This window comes from Protopterus annectens, chromosome 12.part0 (genome assembly GCF_019279795.1).
Source record: "Protopterus annectens isolate FY-2018-M chromosome 12.part0, PAN1.0, whole genome shotgun sequence".
Classification (NCBI taxonomy): domain Eukaryota; kingdom Metazoa; phylum Chordata; order Ceratodontiformes; family Protopteridae; genus Protopterus; species Protopterus annectens.
In genome coordinates, this window is record NC_056746.1 from 831,119,983 (window position 1) to 831,143,564 (window position 23,582).

At 37.4% G+C, this 23,582-nt stretch overlaps 1 protein-coding gene across 2 annotated transcripts in view; it reads left to right on the forward strand.

The window, feature by feature from the left end:
- The window catches only part of LOC122816825 (tyrosine-protein phosphatase non-receptor type substrate 1-like), a 524,785-nt gene that overhangs the window by 363,659 nt on the left and 137,544 nt on the right, over nucleotides 1-23,582 (forward strand). For both annotated transcript variants that reach the window (XM_044089871.1, XM_044089872.1), the window contains exon 3: nucleotides 8,931-9,248. In XM_044089871.1, coding sequence (XP_043945806.1) covers nucleotides 8,931-9,248 — 318 coding nt within the window. The remainder of the gene's footprint in view (nucleotides 1-8,930; nucleotides 9,249-23,582) is intronic.

A 23,582-nucleotide genomic window follows, 5' to 3' on the forward strand; every position in this document is an offset into this window, starting at 1 on the left:
CAGCATCAGGATATCCTACAGGTGATTGAATTAAATGCCAGAGGGGGTGATTTGAAGAATATGATTGAACTTGCTGAAACCAAATGGATTGCAACAACTTAGGCATATAAATCTCCTGGTTTAAATGGTGTTCTGCCTTTAAAACCAGCTTTGAAGGCACAAAAATTACTTAATTAATTAATTAATTAATTTAATTAATTAATTAATTAATGTTAATTGATTTTGTTCTCTAATTTGTCTCTGAAGTGATGATGCACCCTTTATATTAGATTGTGTTGTTTGTAGATTGCAGAGCTGATAAAGCGCTTATCTTTTTTATTTTATTTTATTGAAGTTATTAAAGCTTTTATGCTTTTAGCTGTGGTTGCCGGGCTTGCCTTGATTTATTTGTCCTTCTACTGCAGAGACTGGCTTTGAGCTGCAGTTGCTATTTTTGTGACTGACTAGTAAATTGAGTACCATTGTCAGAAATAACTTTGTGTGGACTACCATGGACTGATAAATGATCTTTCGACTTAGTAATAACAGCAGTGGATGTTAGGTTAGGCAGTAGATCAATCTCAAACCAATTGGAATAAGAGTCTACTTAGTAATAACAGCACTGGATGTTAGGTTAGGCAGTACCTTGTCACCACAATAAACAGAATATGCTGGAGGGATAGATTCCTGTCCCAGAGACTTCCCATACTCTGGAACAAGCTACACATCTATGTCAAGCAAAGTTCTTCATTAGCACTCTTCAAGAAAAATCTTGATTTGTCGATGGGAAATAGGAAATACACCCCAGGGATCACGTATGTGGCTCTGCTTGACAGTGGCACAGGAAAGTAACTTTCTTGGGTGGTGTAAGCCAGGAAACCTTGTTGGCAAGGCTTACTTAGGCTCTTGGGCTGTTAGCCTAGTACCTACCTATGAACTTATGAACTAAGTAGTGTTAATTGTTCCACTCAAAGATATCAGTGGCTACGGGTGACCAAGGTAGTTCAGGAACTGGACAACTGAAGTGGTTCTCTTTGCAAATGCAGTCTAGTACGGTTGCATACTGAACAAGAAGAAAGCACTTTAGCAGTGCCTTTCAGTAATGAAGGCCAAAATACCATTTCTCTCACTTTTCTCTTAGTGGATGCAGAACCTGGGTGACCATGATGCAAAATCTGGATATATTCTTGTTGTAAGGAAGCAGGAACAACAATTTTAGGCCCTTTGAAAATAATGCCATCTTCCATCAACATTTCGTCTCTGTTAGGAAAATAGGTTTGCACTTCAGGTGGAACACTAGATTGCTTTGATGGCCATCCATCTTTAATGTAGTGATTGAGCTTTTGCAAAATTGGATAAGTCTTAGTGTGATCTCTTAACTCATCAAGCCTAGTGGTAGAAAAATTACACACTGCCATCAAATCAAAGTCAAAATTCTTTGTGTCAAGCTGTTCCATCATATTTCTGGGTGATCTGGATGAAGTATCAGTCAGATAGAGTAATTTGCCTTTTGTATAGACCATTTTGAAGTTGTACTTTTGCAATTTGAGCATCATTCTTTGTAATATCACTGGAGCTGAATGTATAGTAACTAGAGGTTGGTGGTCAGTGTCAATCGGACTAGCTCGACCAAAAATATAATCATGAATCTTGGATGATGCAAATACTATTGCCAGATGTTATTTCTCAGTTTGAGCATACTGCATCTCAGTTTGGGTAAGTGTTCTAGATGCATAGGTTACTAGTTTACCCTCATGAAATGTAACTGCACCAAGACCAAGTTTTGAAAAGGAAAAGAGTAACTGGTGTGTTCCCATCATAGCATCTTAATGTAGGTGGGTGGCAATTTTCTGCTTAAGGTCTTCAAATGCCTTCTGGTACTGTTCTAACCATCACCATGCAAATTTTGCACATCAGCTCTCTTAAAGGTGCTGTCAACTCAATGAAGTCTGGCATAAACTTGCCTAAATAGTTGACTATGCCTAGGAAATGCTGTAGAGCATAAATATTGTCTGGTGCTGACATCTTAAGAATAGTTACTTGCTTGGACGGGTCTGGTCTCAAGCCAATACTGGTAAATAAATGACCTACATATGTAACTTCTGGACGTCTGAATTTGCACTTCAGAGGATTGAGCTTCAAGTTTACTTCACATACTCTGTCTAGAACACTATTTAGGTTTCTGTCATGCTGTGCTTCACCATTGCCTCCAACTAGTAAATCATCTACTATTATGGCACAAGGATGACCTGAAAAAAATTTGTTCCATTGCACTCTGAAAGACTTCACTTGCAGAATTTATTCCAAATGGCATCCTTATAAATCTATATCTGCCAAACGGGGTATCAAAAGTGGTTAGTAATGAGGATTTGCGATCAAGCATCACTTGCGAAAATGAGCTTTTTACATCTAAGAGAAAAAAACAGTGGCATTTAGTATTAGGGCTGCGACCTCTTCAACTCTGCGTATTGGATGATATGGCCTCTTAAATGCTTTGTTCAAATATCTTGGGTCAATACATATTCTGATTTTGTCTGAGCCTTTTTTTGTGAGCTGCTACCATAGACGACACCCAATCAGTTAGTTCTGTAGCTGGACAAATTACACCTTGCTGCATCATTTTATCCAACTGAGCCTTAACTTTATCCTACATAGCTATTGGAACTTTTTGTGCTGGTCTGACCACTGGAGTGACCTCTGGGTCTAATTTCATGGAATACACAACTGGAAGTTTGCCCAACTTGTCATTGTAAGCATCAGCATATTCTAAGAAAATAGCTTCAGAAAAATTGGAACTAGGTGATGCACTTATGTGAAAGAAAGCAGCTTCATTCTCAGACTATCTTTGAGACCCAGTAAAGACTGTACTGGTCTTTAGACTACATAGAGTAACAGTTGTAACAGTTCTTGCCCAAATAATATGAAAGCATCACTGAACCTTTGGTTCGGATTTCTTCATCTCCAGAAGCAACAAGTTTCGCACTACTGGCCAAATTGAGTTATTCATTAGATCTCACTCTAGCAAATGTGTTGCTGATATAACATTACATTTTGAACCAGTGTCTGTTTTAAGCTCTGTGGCTTTACCATTGATCTGAACTGTACAAAACACTTCGCTCTTTGCCAGTAAATTCACTGCATCAGTTCTTTCATGGGTGCCGGAACCATAGAGTCAGGGTGGAGGGGCACCCTCTCACTTTTACACTTGCAATGTCTCAACCGTCCCGGGTGCGCATTTGCGTCAGCTTTGCAACATCCTGAATGCGAGCCTGTTTGAATACAGGAAGTCACTTAGCAGGCAGATTTTCTTTCAACTGCAGAGCCGCAATACAGGATTTACTTACAGGATATCACTTAGCAGGGGGATTTTCTTTCAACTGCAGAGTTGCAATACAGGACGTCACTTAGCAGGCAGATTTCTTAACTGCAGAGCCGCAGGCGGATTTCTTTACGGACTGCAGAGCTGCGGATTTCAGATTACTTCGAACTGCCTTTCAGGCAGAGTGGTGTGTAAGTTACAGTCCACTGCTGCATTTAGGGAGAGAACAGACGTGTTAGTAACTTTTCTGAAGTGCATTTAGGGGGAGAGAAGTGTGTGTGTGTGTGTGTGTGTGTGTGTGTGTGTGTGTGTGTGTGTGTGTGTGTGTGTGTGTGTGTGTGTGTGTGTGTGTGTGTGTGTGTGTGTGTGTGTGTGTGTGTGTGTGTGTGTGTGTGTGTGTGTGTGTGTGTGTGTGAGACCATGTGACTTATATGTGGTTTTGTTTTTCTCAAAACAAACTACAAGAGAAAGTAGTTTCCCTTAGGACTGTAAAATATATTGACATCCATGCCAAAGGAGAGTTTCTGTGCAAGCTACACATCTGGAGTGATAGCCAGAAGGAATCATAAGTCTTCATTGTGAGGCAGGCAGCATTTTGAGATTAAACCAAAGTATGATACTTTATTCAGGGCTGTGTGAGCAACAACCAGCAGAATGTAAGCTATATATTATAGCTCTGCAGGAAAATAGTTACTGACCTGTGACTTTGAAGGTAGCTAAAAAGTATAAGATACAACTCATGCAATAAATATTTCTTCCAGTGTATGGTTAAATAACAAGTCACAAGTCACATAAATAATAAGTTTATGGCAGATTATTTGCCTCTGTTGTGTAACACTTAGCTCTGTTACTTAAGAACAGCTGCAGGTACATAAATAATTACATGGCTAATTTGTTGCAAAGTCAATGCACTAAGCCTTAGACCACAGTGCTCCTTAGACCACAGTGCTTCTGGAATTAAGAGGGATTACTAAGACAGTGACAAATTTCTAAACAGGTTTATTCATACTGCAGTATGCTTCTACATCTGCCTGTGAGTGTGTGTGTTCTACATATGCCTGTGATTGTTAGTATGTGTGTGTTTTACATATGCATGTGTGTGTGTGTGTGTGTGTGTGTGTGTGTGTGTGTGTGTGTGTGTGTGTGTGTGTGTGTGTGTGTGTGTGTGTGCTCAAACCCTGCACCTTGGATGCAGGTAAAAAGAGCCTAAAGTCCCTAGCCACCATCACTTGTGTATTTATGCCTCACATTTTTGTTTTGTTCTGTTCCTCATTACATCTCTGGTTTTCAGGAGCAGTAAAACAAAACCTTTTATGCTAGCAATTTTCTAAGTTTATAAGATCAGTATTTGAAGTATGTCCCTGTTTTGGGGCTGTATTCCCCCATTATTGACTTTGTTCTGTATTTTTGTGCTAGGAGGTTGAAAGCTATGGTGATAAGTGAGAAATGAATTCACTAAATGATAGCCATTTAAGTTTGTCTTCCGGTCTTTTGGTAAACTGCTGATTTACCTTAGTGGTATGCTTTCTGACTGTAGTGCTCTGGGTCCAAGACTTGGCAGTGAAATGTACAGTGGTAACACAACTTTTATGCAAGCAACTTTCCAAAGTTATACAAACAATGTTTAAAATATGTCCCTGGTGTTTACCCCCCCCCCAAATGAAAATAAGTGCAAGAAACTGTGCAACATGCCTATGGCTTACACTACTGTGATTCTGTATTTGTATTTTTATATATATATAATATATATTATGTGTAGAAGTACACTGTTATGGAAATGTTCTGAATATGGCAGTTTTATTGTTATTGGTGCATGCATTTTGCTTCATTGCCTACTGGAAAAATGTTCAAACAATAAATTTAAAATGCGCTCTAACTTAAGTCTAACAAGTTTGCTGTATTGTACAATGAATATAATTTAATAGAGTCAGGAAGGTGTAGCAAAAAACGCATGTATGTTTCTTGTTTTGTGCACAAGGGCCTCTGATTTGAAAACATCCCAAAGGTAATCTTTATCCATCACTGGCCAGATGCATTTTCTTTGGATGTGGTGTGGGTTTTAATGCTGTTTCAATGAATATGAGTTTCAAGGGCAGAGAAGTTTTAATACCAAGTCTATTTTCATTGTGAGACAATATTGCTTTGTTTAGCAGATATCTGTTAGTGTTTGTGCATTGTGCTATAAAATGTAAAAAAATTAAAATCCAGAAATGCAACTTGGATTTAAGGATGAGCAGTAGAAAATGTACTCCAGGATTGTCCCTCGTGACTAATGGATAGAGGCAGTTCCTAAATGCCGCATCCCTTATATGGGTCCCCTCAAATTATCAACGGAATGATCACAGTTATTCTCACTAGGGCTAATATACAATGGTATTGGTAAGACCAATCAGAAAATGTTAATTCAAGAATCAAGCACTAAAAGGGAATTGGCTAAGCTTAAAAAGTCCTCCAAGTGAACCTATGTTGTGGTAGTAAATAGTTATAAAAAATTGCCCTTTTTAGATCACTAAGTGCCCCTCTCACCCTCCACCCCCCCCAGTCTTCAACAGCTTCCGGTGCCTATGAGTTCATTCACTAACTACTGATACACCATCTACATAGAAAGTTGACTGCTACAGCTCTACTTGATCGACTTGCTTTTTTTGCATGACCTTTCTTTACATCTGCGTGAGAGTTACTTGATTTGCAAAACTTTTGGAAATAGTTCTATTTTTTACACTTGTGAGATTGCTGACCGAATGCTAAGCATTTCTCTCATTTAGACTCATGATTTGCACCACAATTCCGATAGTTAACAATAAAGCTGGACTTGGGTTTTGCTGATTCATGCTTGTACTGCATTGAGGAACGTGCTCCTTTAACTGAACTAGTCTTAGAACTTGATGGACATTGTTTCCTTGGTGAGCCAGCATGGGCTATGGCTGCCATGTGCTTAGGCCTACTTCTGTCTGCCATGTGTTGCATGCTATCTACATCTGCTCTGGAGCCTGCTGAAACATGCTCTTGTCACTTGCAAGCATAATTGTGTGTCTTTCTATCATTCATGGATTTGACAATCCCTATGGCTTTACTTAATGTTAAATCATTGTCACAAAGCAAGATCTTTCTCACAGCACCACTATTAATACTACACATGAGCCTGTCCTTTATTAACTCATCTTTTAAGTCACCAAAATGATGCATTTTGGCATTGTTTCACAGGTTATTTATATAACCTGCAAAAATGTCCACTGGTTTCTGATCTCTTGTGTAAAACAAATGCCTCTCTAATGTAATATTTGTCTGGGGTTATACATTTCTCTGAACTTGCACGTCAAACACTTGGGGTCTTTCCTTGATTCAGCCTATACAACAATATGACAATTTTCACCTTCTCCCTTATATACTGCCGGTGCATACACAAATTAATGCTCTCTTTCTATGGCCTCTGACCCAGTTAGGGTTAGCAAAATGAATGCCTTGGTGGGTGCATCTTTACTGAATAAGCTGCTTGTATAAAATATCATATGCTTGCTCAAATATTCTACACTTCTCTGCAATATTCTGATCAAATACAAGTGGTAAGGCCTTTCAAAATCCATCTGCCATGTTAACACATACCAGTGAAGGGTTTTGCAAATAAGCATAAACACATATACATACATATACACATATGCCAGAAATTTATGCCAGTATTTGTAACTTTGCCCGATAGCATAGCAAGCCACTGTATAACTGAACTTTGAGAAATAAGTCTCTCTCGGACACTGTAACACTCTTGAAATTACTGTATTTGCAAGAACTCACCCCCTTATCAGAGTAAGAAACATATGAAATAACTGCACGATGCAAATGAACTGGACAAGAGAAGCTCAGAGTAAATAACATTTTGAAGTGATTGCACTTTGTGAATAAACTGTACACAGCACACTGAAATTTCTCCAAAATGCTGCTACCTTGCTAGGTAAGTCGTTACAGTGCAAGAAGCACTCTGTAATGGCGGCACTTTGCAAATGGACACACCCAGCACAAGAAACATTTTGAAATGGATGTACTTTGACTGTACTTCACAAAACAGTTGCACTTTGCATATAGATAAACTCTTCTGAATGCATACACAGTAATAACCACACACCATAAGCACTTTTACACACTTTGAGATACTTCAAATAACTTTAGTTATGCCCTTGATACAATACGAAGTCATAGTTATGCCAAAACACAGCACTTTGCCAAAACCATGCAGTTGCCTTGCTTTATTTACGGTTATTGTGCCCTTTTTGCCTTTATTATATTTGTTTTGCTCGTTTAATCTCTTTTCATGCCCATTGTACTTTTCTTGTGCTGTTTTTACTCTAAACATGCCCATTTTGCCTTAAACATGCTCATTTTGCCTTAAACATACTCATTTTACTTTTCTGATAATTGTTTTGTCAAATATCTTTATTTTAAACATTTCCCTTAGTTTAAAACGTTTGTGCCATCCGCTTGTTTAATAACGTGGTTTGCGCCCTTGTAATGCTCTATTTTATCTTTTTTAAAAAATAAGTAATTTGTGCGAATTCTCTTTGATTCTTTTCTCTCTTTTTCATGCTTGTTTCTCTTAGTTTACCTTCACTGTGATTTCTGCACCTCATGGCTCTCAATATTATTCTATGCAATTCCACTTTTGACACTATGTCGCTCTCCTACTTTGGACACAATAGAAGAGTCTTTGTGGGTTCTGTTCAAACAGCTTTATTATATACAAACACATCACTATAGAAGTTTACTGATTTTAACTTAAGTTATATACAATTAACTGCTGCAATCATACATGCTCACTCTCTGGCTGCACTCTCAAAATAGCACTGGAAATAGCAGGTGCCTGGTATCTGTATGTGCACACTCAGTCCTTGGTATCCTTCTTAAAGATACAGAGCATACACTCTGATCTATACTTATTCAAGAACAAACTCCCCAAATCTGTGTGTGAGGGCAGAGTGTGAGGGGATAAGCAGAAAACCAAGGATTAGTAGAGATTTTCAAGGTGAGTGTGAATATTGGTTTATTATGCTGCAGAGTGCAGCATGGATACATGTTAATGAAAGGAGCAGTAATTGAGGAGATGTGCAGTACAACTGAATGCATGTACAATAATATGCAGGTCATTTGTTGTGATATTCCTGTTACTGTGGTCTAACAAACAAAGAAACTGTATCCATGGTGGTCAGAATGAATGGCCTTCTTGAGAGTCCTTGATACCTGCCACAGAATATAGCAATATGCTGTCAGTGAAGGGAAATCTGAAAGATCTCATGAAGATTTCAGAGATTAGGGCAAGAAACAAGGACCATGCATTCCCCAAAGTCTGCAGAGGAGGTGCACGTATAGAAGACTCAGACTGGAGATGTGGGTAAGTGAACATCTGCATGAATGAGGGGAGGACAGTTTGACTGGAAACCTGAAAGAAGGACATTATAAATGCCTTAAAAAATGAGGGTAAAAGACAATACGGCTGTTGGAAATGTATGCCTCCCTTAAAGATCACTGTATATATTAATACAAGCTTCATAAAAGTACTTGCAAACATCTTTAGTCAGTTTTCTGTATTTGATTGTGGTTTGTTTTACTCAGTATGAAACTAATGTTATGAATGTTTCATTTCCAGCAACACCTTCATATCCTCAGATTACAGTGGATCATTTTTCCAGCACTGAAGATGATAATTCAATAAAATTAACTTGCACTTCTCATGGGTTCTCTCCTCATCACATCATGGTCACGTGGTTGAAAGACAAAGACAGGGTCTTATCTTCACAAAGCCATGTTGACTCTCAGAACAGTAATTTTTCATTTAATGTAAACAGCACAGTCACTATTCAATTGCAGAAGGAGGATATCAAATCTGCTGTCTATTGTGTGGTAAACCATACTGCATTGCAAATACCACTGACTAAAGCATTTTACCTTGGGAGAATAATGCAAGGTACGTTTCTGCCATTTCAATTTGTCCATGACTCTGTAGTGATGAGACTTTATTTGATAATGATTTTATGGTTAAACAATTACCAAAAAGTATTTTAAAGCATATAATAGTGTTATAAAATGCAAGAAAACAGAAAACTGAACAACTAATAATGTAAAAAATAAATAACTTTACGAACTTAACAATGTTGGTGGTAAAGTTCTTTGAAGGTTTGATTGTGCAATAGGATTGTAAAAGCACATAAAGCTCCTGCATAGCCACCAAGAATTCTGACAGGGAAGAGAATGCTGAAATGGGTGAGAAGGTAGCTGGAACACAGAACTCAAAGTGGGGTAATGAAGGGGATTCTGTCAGACTCTGAACATGGTATTCTACACTGTGTTTGTTTTAGCAATATCAGAAAGCAGAGAGAATAAAATCATCTCATATGAAGATGATAACATGGTCGGGTTCACAGTTCAACTGGATGCATTGTGAGGGGGAATGGATTCCAGGTACAGAATAATGCTGAAACCTCTCATGCATTACTGCATATGAGAACTGGGAGCGCTCTGTGACTGTTACAGACTTGTTGGTTTCTAGTTTGCATGGGAACATTGTTTCTCATCTTTTGATCTTATTTTATTGAGTTTTACTTTCCATCATTCACTGTTTTACTTTTAACTTTTTTCTTTTTTTTTTGGAGTTTTACAAAGTTCTTGGACTGCAAAGGAACTAATTTTATTAGAATTGTGTCAGTAGCTGAGAAGTAGCATTTTTATTTAAGGTAAGCAGAATGTGACTGAGTTTATCCTTTGAGAGTCACCCATGCTGTGGCGATTTTCGATGCACTCATAGACCCGGTATTTACTGAATTGGCTACCCTTATGTAAAACTGACTTTACAAATGAGTAGCTAGTCCTATCTCATCTGCACATATCAGCGAACACTAGAAGATCATATTGAGAAGGCTGTCTCCTTTGAGTTACAAAACGTCCGTTTCACTTCCTTTTCTACAGACTTACTCACTAGATGAACATTACAGTACTTGAAGTATCAGTCCTCTTTCCTGCTCACTTTTAAAGTCCTCAGGTCGTTACTTTCTCTACTGTTTATCCTACTCTTCAAACACCTCTTCATCCTACTGTGACCTTTACAGCTTCACCCGACTGATCAATGTCCTACTAGGATCATCAAAACCAGTGGGACAGAAATAATTCTAGACCAGATCTTCACCACTAACCCAGTAAACCTAGCCCGATTTGGAATTATTCCAAACTCTTAGTGATTACTATCCCACATATGCCATCTTCATTCTGATTAAGTCTTCTGAACCGACCAAAATTTGACAAAGATAACTGCATTAACATTCTCAAACTTTACAACTGGATCATATTAAAATATTTCCCCTTAGACAAGCCTATGCAGCACTTTAATGAAACCTTTCTGAACATCATAAGGCAGCAGGAAGAAAACAATTAATTCTAATCCTTCTACCTGGCTAACACTTACAACCAAATTATAATGAGATGCAGAGATAAAGCATGTAGTGCTTGGCAAGCAACAAACTCGTACAAATTACCAGTCCTATCACTGGAATAGAACAAAAGCCATTGCTGAGAAAAAACAAACACTTTACCAACAATCAGGGTCTACATTACCAAACTCCCCAAAACTTCTGGTCAAAGATCAGTCAGCTCCTGATACCTGTGACATTGCCAAAGCTGGGTCATGTAGTGCCAGGTGCCAGTCCTCAATCTGGTACCCCACACCCTCAGTTTTTCAGTTAAACAGCAAAACAAAATTTATAGCCAATGGCTTGCTACAGCATTTTACCACAAACAAAGAGCAGAAGTGTTGAAGTAAATTTCTTTATCAGTATTCAGAAATACTGGTACAGAAAAGAATGCAGGACCTGCACTTCCCAAGTGTGCTCTCTGTACCTTGCACCTATGAAAGCTGCCCCTTCCCCAACTCTTGCTGTGCTTCTGACCTGGGAAACCAATCCAAACCAACCCCCTCTCCAGTGAAACTGATTTCAGTGTAACATGTATCTTTGCAGCCACAAGACTTACTAAACACAACTCCAGCTCAATCCCACTTAACCAATTTCCACCTACTAACAACTCTAACAACTTTACTTTCTAGTTTGTACGCACTTCCATGATAAAGTGATATCTCACTAAACTAAAACCAACTACCCTAGTCTCAGATAAACTTTCTGCACAATACCCCAATCTAGCTGTTAAAGCCATTACTTATCATGTCTCTAGTTCTATAAACAGATCTGCAAAGAAATCCATGTTTCCTACCTCCAGGAAACAATCCTATATCCTGCCACTACACAAAGGTGCCCCCTTTACTGAACACTAACTTCAGACCCATTACCATGATATCTCCTTTGTCTGAGATCCTTGGGAAATGCATACACTTGCAAGTACTAATGTATCTTTCAAACAGCAACCTCCTCTCCCTATCCCAATGTGGATTTCACCATTCTACAGCACAGGAACCACTCTTCTGTCATTCCTTAAAATGTTCATTCTTTCTTTCTTTATTTATTTATTTTTACTCTTAGCCTTTCTGCCTTTTGCATGGATTTTGTATCTCTTAGACTGTATTACTTTTAAGTTTCTTTTTTACTGACTTTTCTCTACCCATCTAAAACTTATGTGGGACTGTTCATGCATATTTTCTGGTTGCATACACTGTGTTATGGCTATATTATTGCAAATCTCTGTTCTGTAGTTATTTTTTAACCCAGCTACTGCAACTAGTATAACCAATGCTGCACCAGTTCTCTAATACAGCACTCTAATTTAACCCTGTCTGTATAAGTAACTTAATGCCTCTCCTCCCAGATTCAACTCTCACCTGATCAGTCTGTTAGCACTAGATGTATTAAGGGAATGTAGAAACTGCCTACCATTTGTGGATAACTCCTTAGTTGTAGATGTCTCTGACTTCAACAAATACCTACTTAGATTGGAGGCACTATTACTGTTACTACTGTTACTGTTAGTACACAGCCTTACACTTTCACACCTACTTAACATGAGAATGCCAAAAAATCCCTTATTAAGCCTCTGCAGCACCCACCAAGGAGACCACAGCCATCTAGGGGTATGCTAGTATCTGAACCCATACCAGTATCTACTCCTATACTTGGACCTACACATGCTTCAACAAGGAGTCACCAACACTGCAAGTTCTTAGAGTCACATAAGCCATTCCATTTTAGGGGGGTTTAGGGTGTGTCTGCCTGGGTCATATGGCTCACAGACTCTACTGCTTTGTTAAGAATGGATTGTATCTCTCATGACATGGTTTTCTGTGCTGGGTAGAACTTCTGCTTTCCGATAGTACTTTCCCTTAGGTAATGTTCAAGTCATGACCATAACCACCTAGCAAATTTAAATTCAAACAATGTCACGGTTTCCCTGTTTAATGCTAGGAACATTTAAAAGAAAATGGCCTAACTCATGTTTAGCACCCCATCCTTAGTGGGGTACCGCACCTACCATTAATTCAGAAACCCTGGGAATAGTGGGGGCATAATCATATTTATCAGGAAACCTATTATCTTGGATCACATTTTGCACAATAACAGTGTAGAGCTTATAAGGGTCCCAGTGCGTGAGAACAGAACCACTTACTACATTAGTGCCAGTTACAGATGTCCCTTTATCTCTTTTTCACAGCATACCAAGTGTCAACTCAAAATGTTATCCTTTAAGAAAAATACCATTGTTATGGGTGACTGTAATTGTTTCGTCAGTCAACTGGCTAATTCATACAACCACCAATAAATATGCCCAGACCAGAGTTTCTTTGATTTTGTAAATACTAACTGCCTTGTCGAAATGGACCCTACCACCTCCAAGGTTGAAAGCATCCTTCATCTTGCCCATACCACCTACCCTTCCTCTTTTACCATCCTGCATGTCACCATTCATCCCAGAGTAAATAAGATTATCTAGCCAAGCCTCCTCACCTATTAAAAGCTACCATATTTCTTGATTATTCTAAAATCAGCTTATTGCCAGTTAGTGATATCCTGGAACAATAAAGTGACCATATTGCTACTTCCTGATATCCTGGACGTCCACAACTGGTACATCTCACCAAACAACTGATTTACGATGACACTCTTTCCTGTGCATACTCTTCAGAATTTTACTCCTTCATGAATAGATACATTGGAAAGGCTATTCTCATCTGCCACAAAAGTGATGATAAATTCAAAAGTAAGCCTGTATGGTAGCACTCTCATACAAATCAACTCTACAGAAAAAAGAAAACGCTTATGCCTGTTTTTAAAATGACCCCTCTTCCTATCTGTGGAACTCAACTAAAAGCAAAGGAGTACAAATCCATTCATGACCTTAAAGTAGCCAGTAATATTAGGGATAGCCACAATGCTGTCTTTGGCTGCATTACACAGCTCAGAAATAATACCCATTGTTGATCTGAGCTTATCTCCAATGGCATATCCCACACTGACATAGAATCCATACCAAATATCCTGACTTATAAATTTAAATCCATCATCTAGCCTATCACATGACATTTTCCATCACCCCCTTTCCCCAGTTTCTGAAATTACTATTCTGCTGTATCCACACTATTTCAAGTCAGATCGGTATTCTCCAAAATTAAAAATACTAGCTTCATGGGCACAACAATATTCCAGGAAATCTGCTTACAAGTATCAAGCCCTACATAAACCATTCCCTTCTAAATCTCTTTAACCTTAGTCTGTCCATAAGGTCTGTTGCTGAAGTTTGGAGAACTGCCACAACTGTACCTCTCCATAATTATGGCTTCATGACTGATCGTGGTAACTATAGGTGTATTAGTGTTACTAGCAATACCTGTAAAATCATGGAATGTATTAGTGTTGGGCTAATTAACAATCATGCAGACAACCTTCAAATCCTTCATGTTAATCAATCTCGATTTGTCAGAAGCAGGTAATCTCTATTACACATATTTCTTTGAAAACATGAACAAAGTCTTATATGAAGGCCAAATGTTTCACAGTGCCTAGCTTAAACTAGCCAAGGTCTTTGACACCATTACCTACACAGGTACCATAGGCTAGTTCTCCAGTTTCAGCATTAACCCTTATAACTGGCTTACCAAAAGAAAATGCACTATTAAGGTGTGTGTGCACACGTGTGTGAGCATGTGTGTGTGGGGGGGTCCTGTAGCCACAAAGATGTTATTAATAATAATAATGGTAGTATGATACCCATATTTTCCCACAGAGAATGGATAAGACCAGCAGCTAGTTTGTGATCCACAGACTCAACCTAAATGCCAAGAAGTGCAGCATGTTTACCTTTGGCAAAGCTTCTGCCCACTCTTTGTATCACATCACTGGAACTCAGACCTACCCTCAAAACAGACTGCTATTAGCGGTCTGGGTTTCTATATAGATGATTATCTTGATTTTCCCTACTATGTGTCTGTTGTGAGTAGGAAGTAATTCAGCTTTGCACAGACTATATGTTGGCCAAAGTATGTCTCTCTGTATTTCTCCCTTCCTAGACTCCTCACTGAATATAGTCCCACCTTTGGAATGTACCAATCTAAGCACCCTGCACAAATTAAAAGACCCCAAAGATTGCTAAACAAAAGAAATGGAGGTTTAAGTCACTTAAGCCAGTCTGATAGGCTAAATCCCTCGACTCTATCTTATACAGGCTCTTGAGAAACAGCACTTGCTTAGTATTTATGAAAACCCTTTACTTTTTGACTTTCTCCATTTTCATAGAACAAACAGTACAAAAGATACCTGATCAAGAAACTAAACTACCACTGTATGATCAACAACACCTAATGGCATATCTCTCAACTTCTTATTCAAGAACTCTGGACAATGCCAAAAATAATTGGGGGACAATGGTCCAACATCAAGAACAGATTTTAAAGATTGCTCTTAGAAACTTAGAAAATCTGAAACTCAAATGTTTGTCATTATGTAGTGACATAATTTCTCAAGGATTTTCCAGAAAAAAAACGGGCATTTTCTGAAGAACAGACCAAAAATATAGGTTCATAGGTTCATAGGTTGGTACTAGGCTATCAGCCCAAGGGCCTATACAAGCCTAGCCATAACAATTCCATGGATATTTCTTCCCATGATATTTACTTCCCTGGACCCCTGTCTATGAGGCAAGATCTGGACATCCTGCAAAATTCTGGATGGCTGAGAGGTATACCTGTTGACTGGTAGGTTTCTTATCCAATGTCATACTTGTGGTAGCCACAAAGTCTGTATATCATAAACAAAGTACCACTTTGACTAACGTGAAAAATCACCCTAGATAACTGGAAGAGTGACTGCAAATTCATGTGTGGTATTAGGGTGATGTTTGTATGAGTGAACTGACAGCATCTTATGAAGTACTAGTTCACTATATTTACTTGGGAAATTCTCATCATCGCTGTCTAAAACTTCTGAAGGCAGACTCCAATCTTCTTACTTTTTTTGCTAAATGTTTTCTCCCTAGCAACTGACCATTGTTTGTTTCTGGTGTCTCTTCTTGATTGCCAGGTCTACCTAGCTATCTGTACTCCCCTGGACTTACTACATTAGTAAGGAGATTGAGGCATCCAGTGCAGTTTCATGCCACTGCCTAGGGAATGTATTTATCCCACCCCTTGCACACTTAGATGATACACCAAAGATGGATTTTAATGGGCATCAGCACTGCCAGGCCACCTTGTTCTGCAAGTGGCATGATGTCACCAGGACATCCTGCTCACCCCCAAGCAGCAGTATATGCTGTTGTCTCTCCAGTCTCCACCAGGAAGCTCAATGCATTAGTATGTTCCATATGTGTGAATATCCTACCTCTCCACCAGGATGGGCATGGCCACCCCCCCCTTCCTGCCTACTTCAAGTATCTGAGCCAAGAATCAAACCTGTGTTACCAGGTCCATAGTCAAGGCTCTGTCCCTCTTCACAAGTGATAGATGCTTAGAATTCAGACTGTTTTTAGTGTCAACAGCTATACATAATCTCATTTGGTCACTTTGCCTTATTTCACAAATAGCTGGTACGGTCCCCCTGACTCGAGATAGAGAGAGCCAAAAGTTTCTTCTTTTAAAAACACAAGTTTATTCCAATATACCGCCAGTACACAAATGCGAATAAGATCAGGTTAAGCGCTTTCATCTGGTATTGCCAGATTTTATCAGAACCCTTATTCACTATAACTACGTTGTTTATAAAGCATATTTGGCGCCAAATTGTTTTAATAAACACATCTAATTATCCTAATTGAACTATATGGGAATACTTTTTTAAAAAGGTATTTTTAAAAAACATTTATATATAAAAAACATTTGTATGTTGAAAAACATTTAATCCTTAATGTTTATGTAATCCTGTCAAGATGACACATACTAAAGTAGTATATATTGTAAATATTGAAGGATACCCTATACTATTTCGTATGATACATAAGCACAAAAATCACAACACCTATATTACAAATAGAACATAACATATGCATCAATTTTTAACTTACTATGTGTACTGAACTATACCTACCTAGAAATTGCATAAATTCCTATAGTACACAAAATGCAAAATGCTAACAATAACATAAGGAATACTGTAAAATCTGATACTATTCAAAACAAGATAAACCATTCGTAGTTCCAACTACAACCTACTGCAGAGTTAAAAAAGGCTTTAAGCTAATATGGTCATTAATACCCGGGGGTGTGGTCGCGTCCAAGCATATTTGCCATTTACTTTCAACCCATGCAAGGTATGTTTTCCAATTGCCTCCCCTATCCCCCAACTCAACCTGGTCAATAATAGCAAATAAAAAAGTATGGTCTTGACCATTTTCTATAATATGTCTGCTCAACGCATTCTTAGGGTCCCCTCGTTTAATTCTATATAGGTGCTTGTAAATTCGAGTCTTGAATTTCCTCTCGGTTTTCCCTATATAATAGGCGGGGCACCTGGTGCAAGTAGCTATATAGACTATACGTTGTGTGTTACAATTCCCTTTCCTACTAATTACCAAGGATCTAGTAATATTTTTAATCCTTATTCTAATATTAGTGTTTATATTCTTGCATTGGTTGCACATACCACATCGCGATGTACCTTTCTTTCCTTTAATTTTTATATCTCTTTTACCTTGTTCTAATATTCTCTTTAAATTACTGCCTGTTTTATATACGGTGTTTAGTTGCATTCCTACTATATGTCCTATAGATACGGATGTAGAAATCAACTCCCAATATTTCTTCAGTATTTCGATCACTACATTAGTATAGGGATTAAACCTCAATACACACACTTTCTTCTCATTTTCAAAATTCGTTTTGAGTTTACAGATTATACTCTTTCCCAACAATGGGACATATTTATGCCCCCATTGAGTCTTAACAAAAGTTGTTACATTTTCTAACATAGCTTTGGGATACCCTCTATCTAGAAATAAGATGAACAATGTTTCTAACCCACTAGTCATACACTCTTTAGTGGATGACATCCTGGCTACTCGAATGCTTTGACCCTTCACCACATTATGGAAAATGTGGGGGGGGGTGACAACTACTATAATGTATATAGTCGTTGGAGAACGTGGGCTTTCTATAAATTTGAGAAGCAAAACCAATCCCTGTGTTGCTGATCAAGGTATCCAAATATGCTATTTCAAGTTTGTCCTGTTGAAAAGTGAATCTCAAAAAATCAGTAGTATGGTTGAGATATTCTATGAAAGATGGTATTTCGTTAATTGGTCCTGTCCAAATGAAAAACATATCGTCCAAAAACCTTGTGTACAACTTAATGTATTTGAAATATTCACTTGGAAATATAAAGTTGTTCTCCCACTCAAGCATGACTAAATTTGCAAAAATGGAGGCACAAGAAGCCCCCATTGCAACCCCTCGAGTTTGACGGAAATATTCACCTGCGTGGTAAATGTAGTTATGGTCAAGGACCAAACCCATCATATCCATAATCAAGTTAATTCTATCCCAGCTAAGCCCTGAATATTTAATTAGGCTATTATAGAAATATTCCAAGCCTTTAGTCGCTGGTATACTAGAAAATAAGTCCTGTACATCTACTGTTATAAAAGTTAGGTTCTCATCCCATACTTCCATGGTAAGCTTACCCAAAAAGTCCCATGAATCCTTTACTATGTGACTTGCTTTAGAGTATATAGATTTCGTCCAGTGGTCAATAGTAACCCCAATTTTGAAAGTTTTAGATTTAGATCCTGATATTATAGGCCTGAAGGGGGGCTTTTCTAAATTTTTGTGAATTTTAGGTATTCCTATAATGTGTGCCAAAATAGGGTAATCAGTTCTTAAATATTCATATAGTTCACTGGTAATTCTATTGTCTAGTAAATATTCTTCAAGTACTAAATCTATACGTCTATGTCCAATATTAATTTGGTTCAGGGACACCTCTTCATAATTACCTGTATCGTATAGAATATTATGTATATCACTTAGGTATAGTTTTCGATCATATATCACTATACCTCCCCCTTTGTCAGGCTTCATTATTCTAATCTCATCATTAAGTAAAAGTTCTTCCATACATTTTCTTTCTCCTTTATCTAAGTTGTCATTAAAGTTAGTGATTCCTAAAGTGTTACACTTTATATCTCTATATAAAGTGTATATATCTTTACACACCATTCTTTCGTATAGGGCTACCTGCGTGTTCATAACAGGTATATATGTACTTTTCTTAACCAACTTGGGCTTATTAATGTTAGTGCTAGGCTTATTATTGTCGTCATGAAATTGTATGGCTAGATTCAATCTTCTGCAAAAAAGTTTAATTTCTTTTATGACATCAAACAGGTTGAAATGTACCGTAGGAATGTATTTCATTCCTTTACTAAACAATGTTGTTAATTCCTCAGTCACTGGTGTCTCTGTATAATTATATACTTTAAATCCCCCAAAACTATGTATCCTAGGAAACTTCTCAGAACACCCAGTGGTTGAAGGTTCAACTATGAAATGTTCCCCTACTTGTATAGTAGTTAGATCAATTCCTTTGGTTGGGGTTGATGCTGGTGTTGCTATAGATGTATGTAAATGAGAGTAGTCACTTAGGGTAGTAATAATGGTTTTTCTAGAGTGACCTTTTAATTTCTTATCTGATGTCTCTTGGGAGCCGGATAGTATCCCCCCCTTGAAAATTCTCCTCATCATTATATCTGTAATTTTTCCTTCTTCCCTTCGTGTGCACTAACTCAAAATCACTCTCACCATCCTGGTGGTAGCGTGGCCAAATATACGCTCTACCATTCCTGTACATTTCTAAATCCCGTTCAATTTTATGCATTTTTCTATTATAAACATTTTTTACTTTGTTTTTAGCATTGTTAAACTGGTTTGAATATAGATCATACCAAACAGAAAATTTTTCATCATGTATAATAGTCTCATTTATCTCTTCCACCTCATGTAACAGAACATTCATTTTCTCCTCATTACACTTGATTAATTGTTTCATATACATGTAACCAAACTCATCGAACATTTTATTAAATACTTGTTCAGTTTTAGGGTTATACCTTATGCCTAGTGGAAGTTTAAAAACCTAAGTCCCTTGGGAACAACTTGTAAAAGTAAACACTTTTCCAAATATGCATTGTCAATTCTAACACTCCTAAGTTGAATCAACTTCTTACCTAGGGAATAAATCCTAGATTTAACATCATCATTAATGGCAGGAAAGTGTTCCCTTCCATTATGTTTATAGTTAGGTTCCATTACTGTTTTCCCCACAAAATCATATTCCTCAGCCAAAAAATCATTTAATACATTAGTTACATTCAGGTCTTACACCCGACAATCTCTTGATTTAGTGTTTATCATTTTCGGACTAGAAAATTGCTCATTTGTTACAGTACCTTTTCCCGAGGCTTTCACGTTACTAGCGACCACGGAATATGTTTTAATTTCCTCTCGCTGTTGTTTTGGACGTGCCCCCATTCTTGCATTCTCCTTGTTAGTATGAAAAAGACTAAAGTCAAATGTGAAGTCCGCGTCCAACGACACATTTGTGTTAGTCTCTCTAATGTCTAGATTATGTTGATTATCCAGTAAAATATCACCTCCTTGTCCATTGGGTATCTCGCTCATATCGCTGTTGATTTCGACTTCCACAGGCTCAGCCTGTAGTGCTGGTAAGTTTGTTTTTAGTACTAGTTTGGAGGATTCTCCGCCATTCGAAACTGCTTCAGTTAGCTTATTCACTAATTCCAAAAGCTTATTGACGTCGCTCTGAAGCGACGTCACTTCAGAACGGAGCGAGCTGTATTCCTCTCTACTCAATGGAGTCACCGGTGCAACCGTATCTGCCATCGTACAACTAATAAAACACAACAAATGGTGTACACAACCAATACTCCACAAATAGCTGGTACGGTCCCCCTGACTCGAGATAGAGAGAGCCAAAAGTTTCTTCTTTTAAAAACACAAGTTTATTCCAATATACCGCCAGTACACAAATGCGAATAAGATCAGGTTAAGCGCTTTCATCTGGTATTGCCATATTTCATCAGAACCCTTATTCACTATAACTACGTTGTTTATAAAGCATATTTGGCGCCAAATTGTTTTAATAAACACATCTAATTATCCTAATTGAACTATATGGGAATACTTTTTTAAAAAGGTATTTTAAAAAAACATTTATATATAAAAAACATTTGTATGTTGAAAAACATTTAATCCTTAATGTTTATGTAATCCTGTCAAGATGACACATACTAAAGTAGTATATATTGTAAATATTGAAGGATACCCTATACTATTTCGTATGATACATAAGCACAAAAATCACAACACCTATATTACAAATAGAACATAACATATGCATAAATTTATATACTACTTTAGTATGTGTCATCTTGACAGGATTACATAAACATTAAGGATTAAATGTTTTTCAACATACAAATGTTTTTTATATATAAATGTTTTTTAAAAATACCTTTTTAAAAAAGTATTCCCATATAGTTCAATTAGGATAATTAGATGTGTTTATTAAAACAATTTGGCACCAAATATGCTTTATAAACAACGTAGTTATAGTGAATAAGGGTTCTGATGAAATCTGGCAATACCAGATGAAAGCGCTTAACCTGATCTTATTCGCATTTGTGTACTGGCGGTATATTGGAATAAACTTGTGTTTTTAAAAGAAGAAACTTTTGGCTCTCTCTATCTCGAGTCAGGGGGACCGTACCAGCTATTTGTGGAGTATTGGTTGTGTACACCATTTGTTGTGTTTTATTAGTTGTACGATGGCAGATACGGTTGCACCGGTGACTCCACTGAGTAGAGAGGAATACAGCTCGCTCCGTTCTGAAGAGACGTCACTTCAGAGCGACGTCAATAAGCTTTTGGAATTAGCGAATAAGCTAACTGAAGCAGTTTCGAATGGCGAAGAATCCTCCAAACTAGTACTAAAAACAAACTTACCAGCACTACAGGCTGAGCCTGTGGAAGTCGAAATCAACAGTGATCTGAGCGAGATACCCAATGGACAAGGAGGTGATATTTTACTAGATAATCAACATAATCTAGACATTAGAGAGACTAACACAAATGTGTCGTTGGACGCGGACTTCACATTTGACTTTAGTCTTTTTCATACTAACAAGGAGAATGCAAGAATGGGGGCACGTCCAAAACAACAGCGAGAGGAAATTAAAACATATTCCGTGGTCGCTAGTAAAGCGAAAGCCTCGGGAAAAGGTACTGTAACAAATGAGCAATTTTCTAGTCCGAAAATGATAAACACTAAATCAAGAGATTGTCGGGTGCAAGACCTGAATGTAACTAATGTATTAAATGATTTTTTGGCTGAGGAATATGATTTTGTGGGGAAAACAGTAATGGAACCTAACTATAAACATAATGGAAGGGAACACTTTCCTGCCATTAATGATGATGTTAAATCTAGGATTTATTCCCTAGGTAAGAAGTTGATTCAACTTAGGAGTGTTAGAATTGACAATGCATATTTGGAAAAGTGTTTACTTTTACAAGTTGTTCCCAAGGGACTTAGGTTTTTTAAACTTCCACTAGGCATAAGGTATAACCCTAAAACTGAACAAGTATTTAATAAAATGTTCGATGAGTTTGGTTACATGTATATGAAACAATTAATCAAGTGTAATGAGGAGAAAATGAATGTTCTGTTACATGAGGTGGAAGAGATAAATGAGACTATTATACATGATGAAAAATTTTCTGTTTGGTATGATCTATATTCAAACCAGTTTAACAATGCTAAAAACAAAGTAAAAAATGTTTATAATAGAAAAATGCATAAAATTGAACGGGATTTAGAAATGTACAGGAATGGTAGAGCGTATATTTGGCCACGCTACCACCAGGATGGTGAGAGTGATTTTGAGTTAGTGCACACGAAGGGAAGAAGGAAAAATTACAGATATAATGATGAGGAGAATTTTCAAGGGGGGAGATACTATCCAGCTCCCAAGAGACATCAGATGAGAAATTAAAAGGTCACTCTGGAAAAACCATTATTACTACCCTAAGTGACTACGCTCATTTACATACATCTATAGCAACACCAGCATCAACCCCAACCAAAGGAATTGATCTAACTACTATACAAGTAGGGGAACATTTCATAGTTGAACCTTCAACCACTGGGTGTTCTGAGAAGGTTCCTAGGATACATAGTTTTGGGGGATTTAAAGTATATAATTATACAGAGACACCAGTGACTGAGGAATTAACAACATTGTTTAGTAAAGGAATGAAATACATTCCTACGGTATATTTCAACCTGTTTGATGTCATAAAAGAAATTAAACTTTTTTGCAGAAGATTGAATCTAGCCATACAATTTCATGATGACAATAATAAGCCTAGCACTAACATTAATAAGCCCAAGTTGGTTAAGAAAAGTACATATATACATGTTATGAACACGCAGGTAGCCCTATACGAAAGAATGGTGTGTAAAGATATATACACTTTATATAGAGATATAAAGTGTAACACTTTAGGAATCACTAACTTTAATGACAACTTAGATAAAGGAGAAAGAAAATGTATGGAAGAACTTTTACTTAATGATGAGATTAGAATAATGAAGCCTGACAAAGGGGGAGGTATAGTGATATATGATCGAAAACTATACCTAAGTGATATACATAATATTCTATACGATACAGGTAATTATGAAGAGGTGTCCCTGAACCAAATTAATATTGGACATAGACGTATAGATTTAGTACTTGAAGAATATTTACTAGACAATAGAATTACCAGTGAACTATATGAATATTTAAGAACTGATTACCC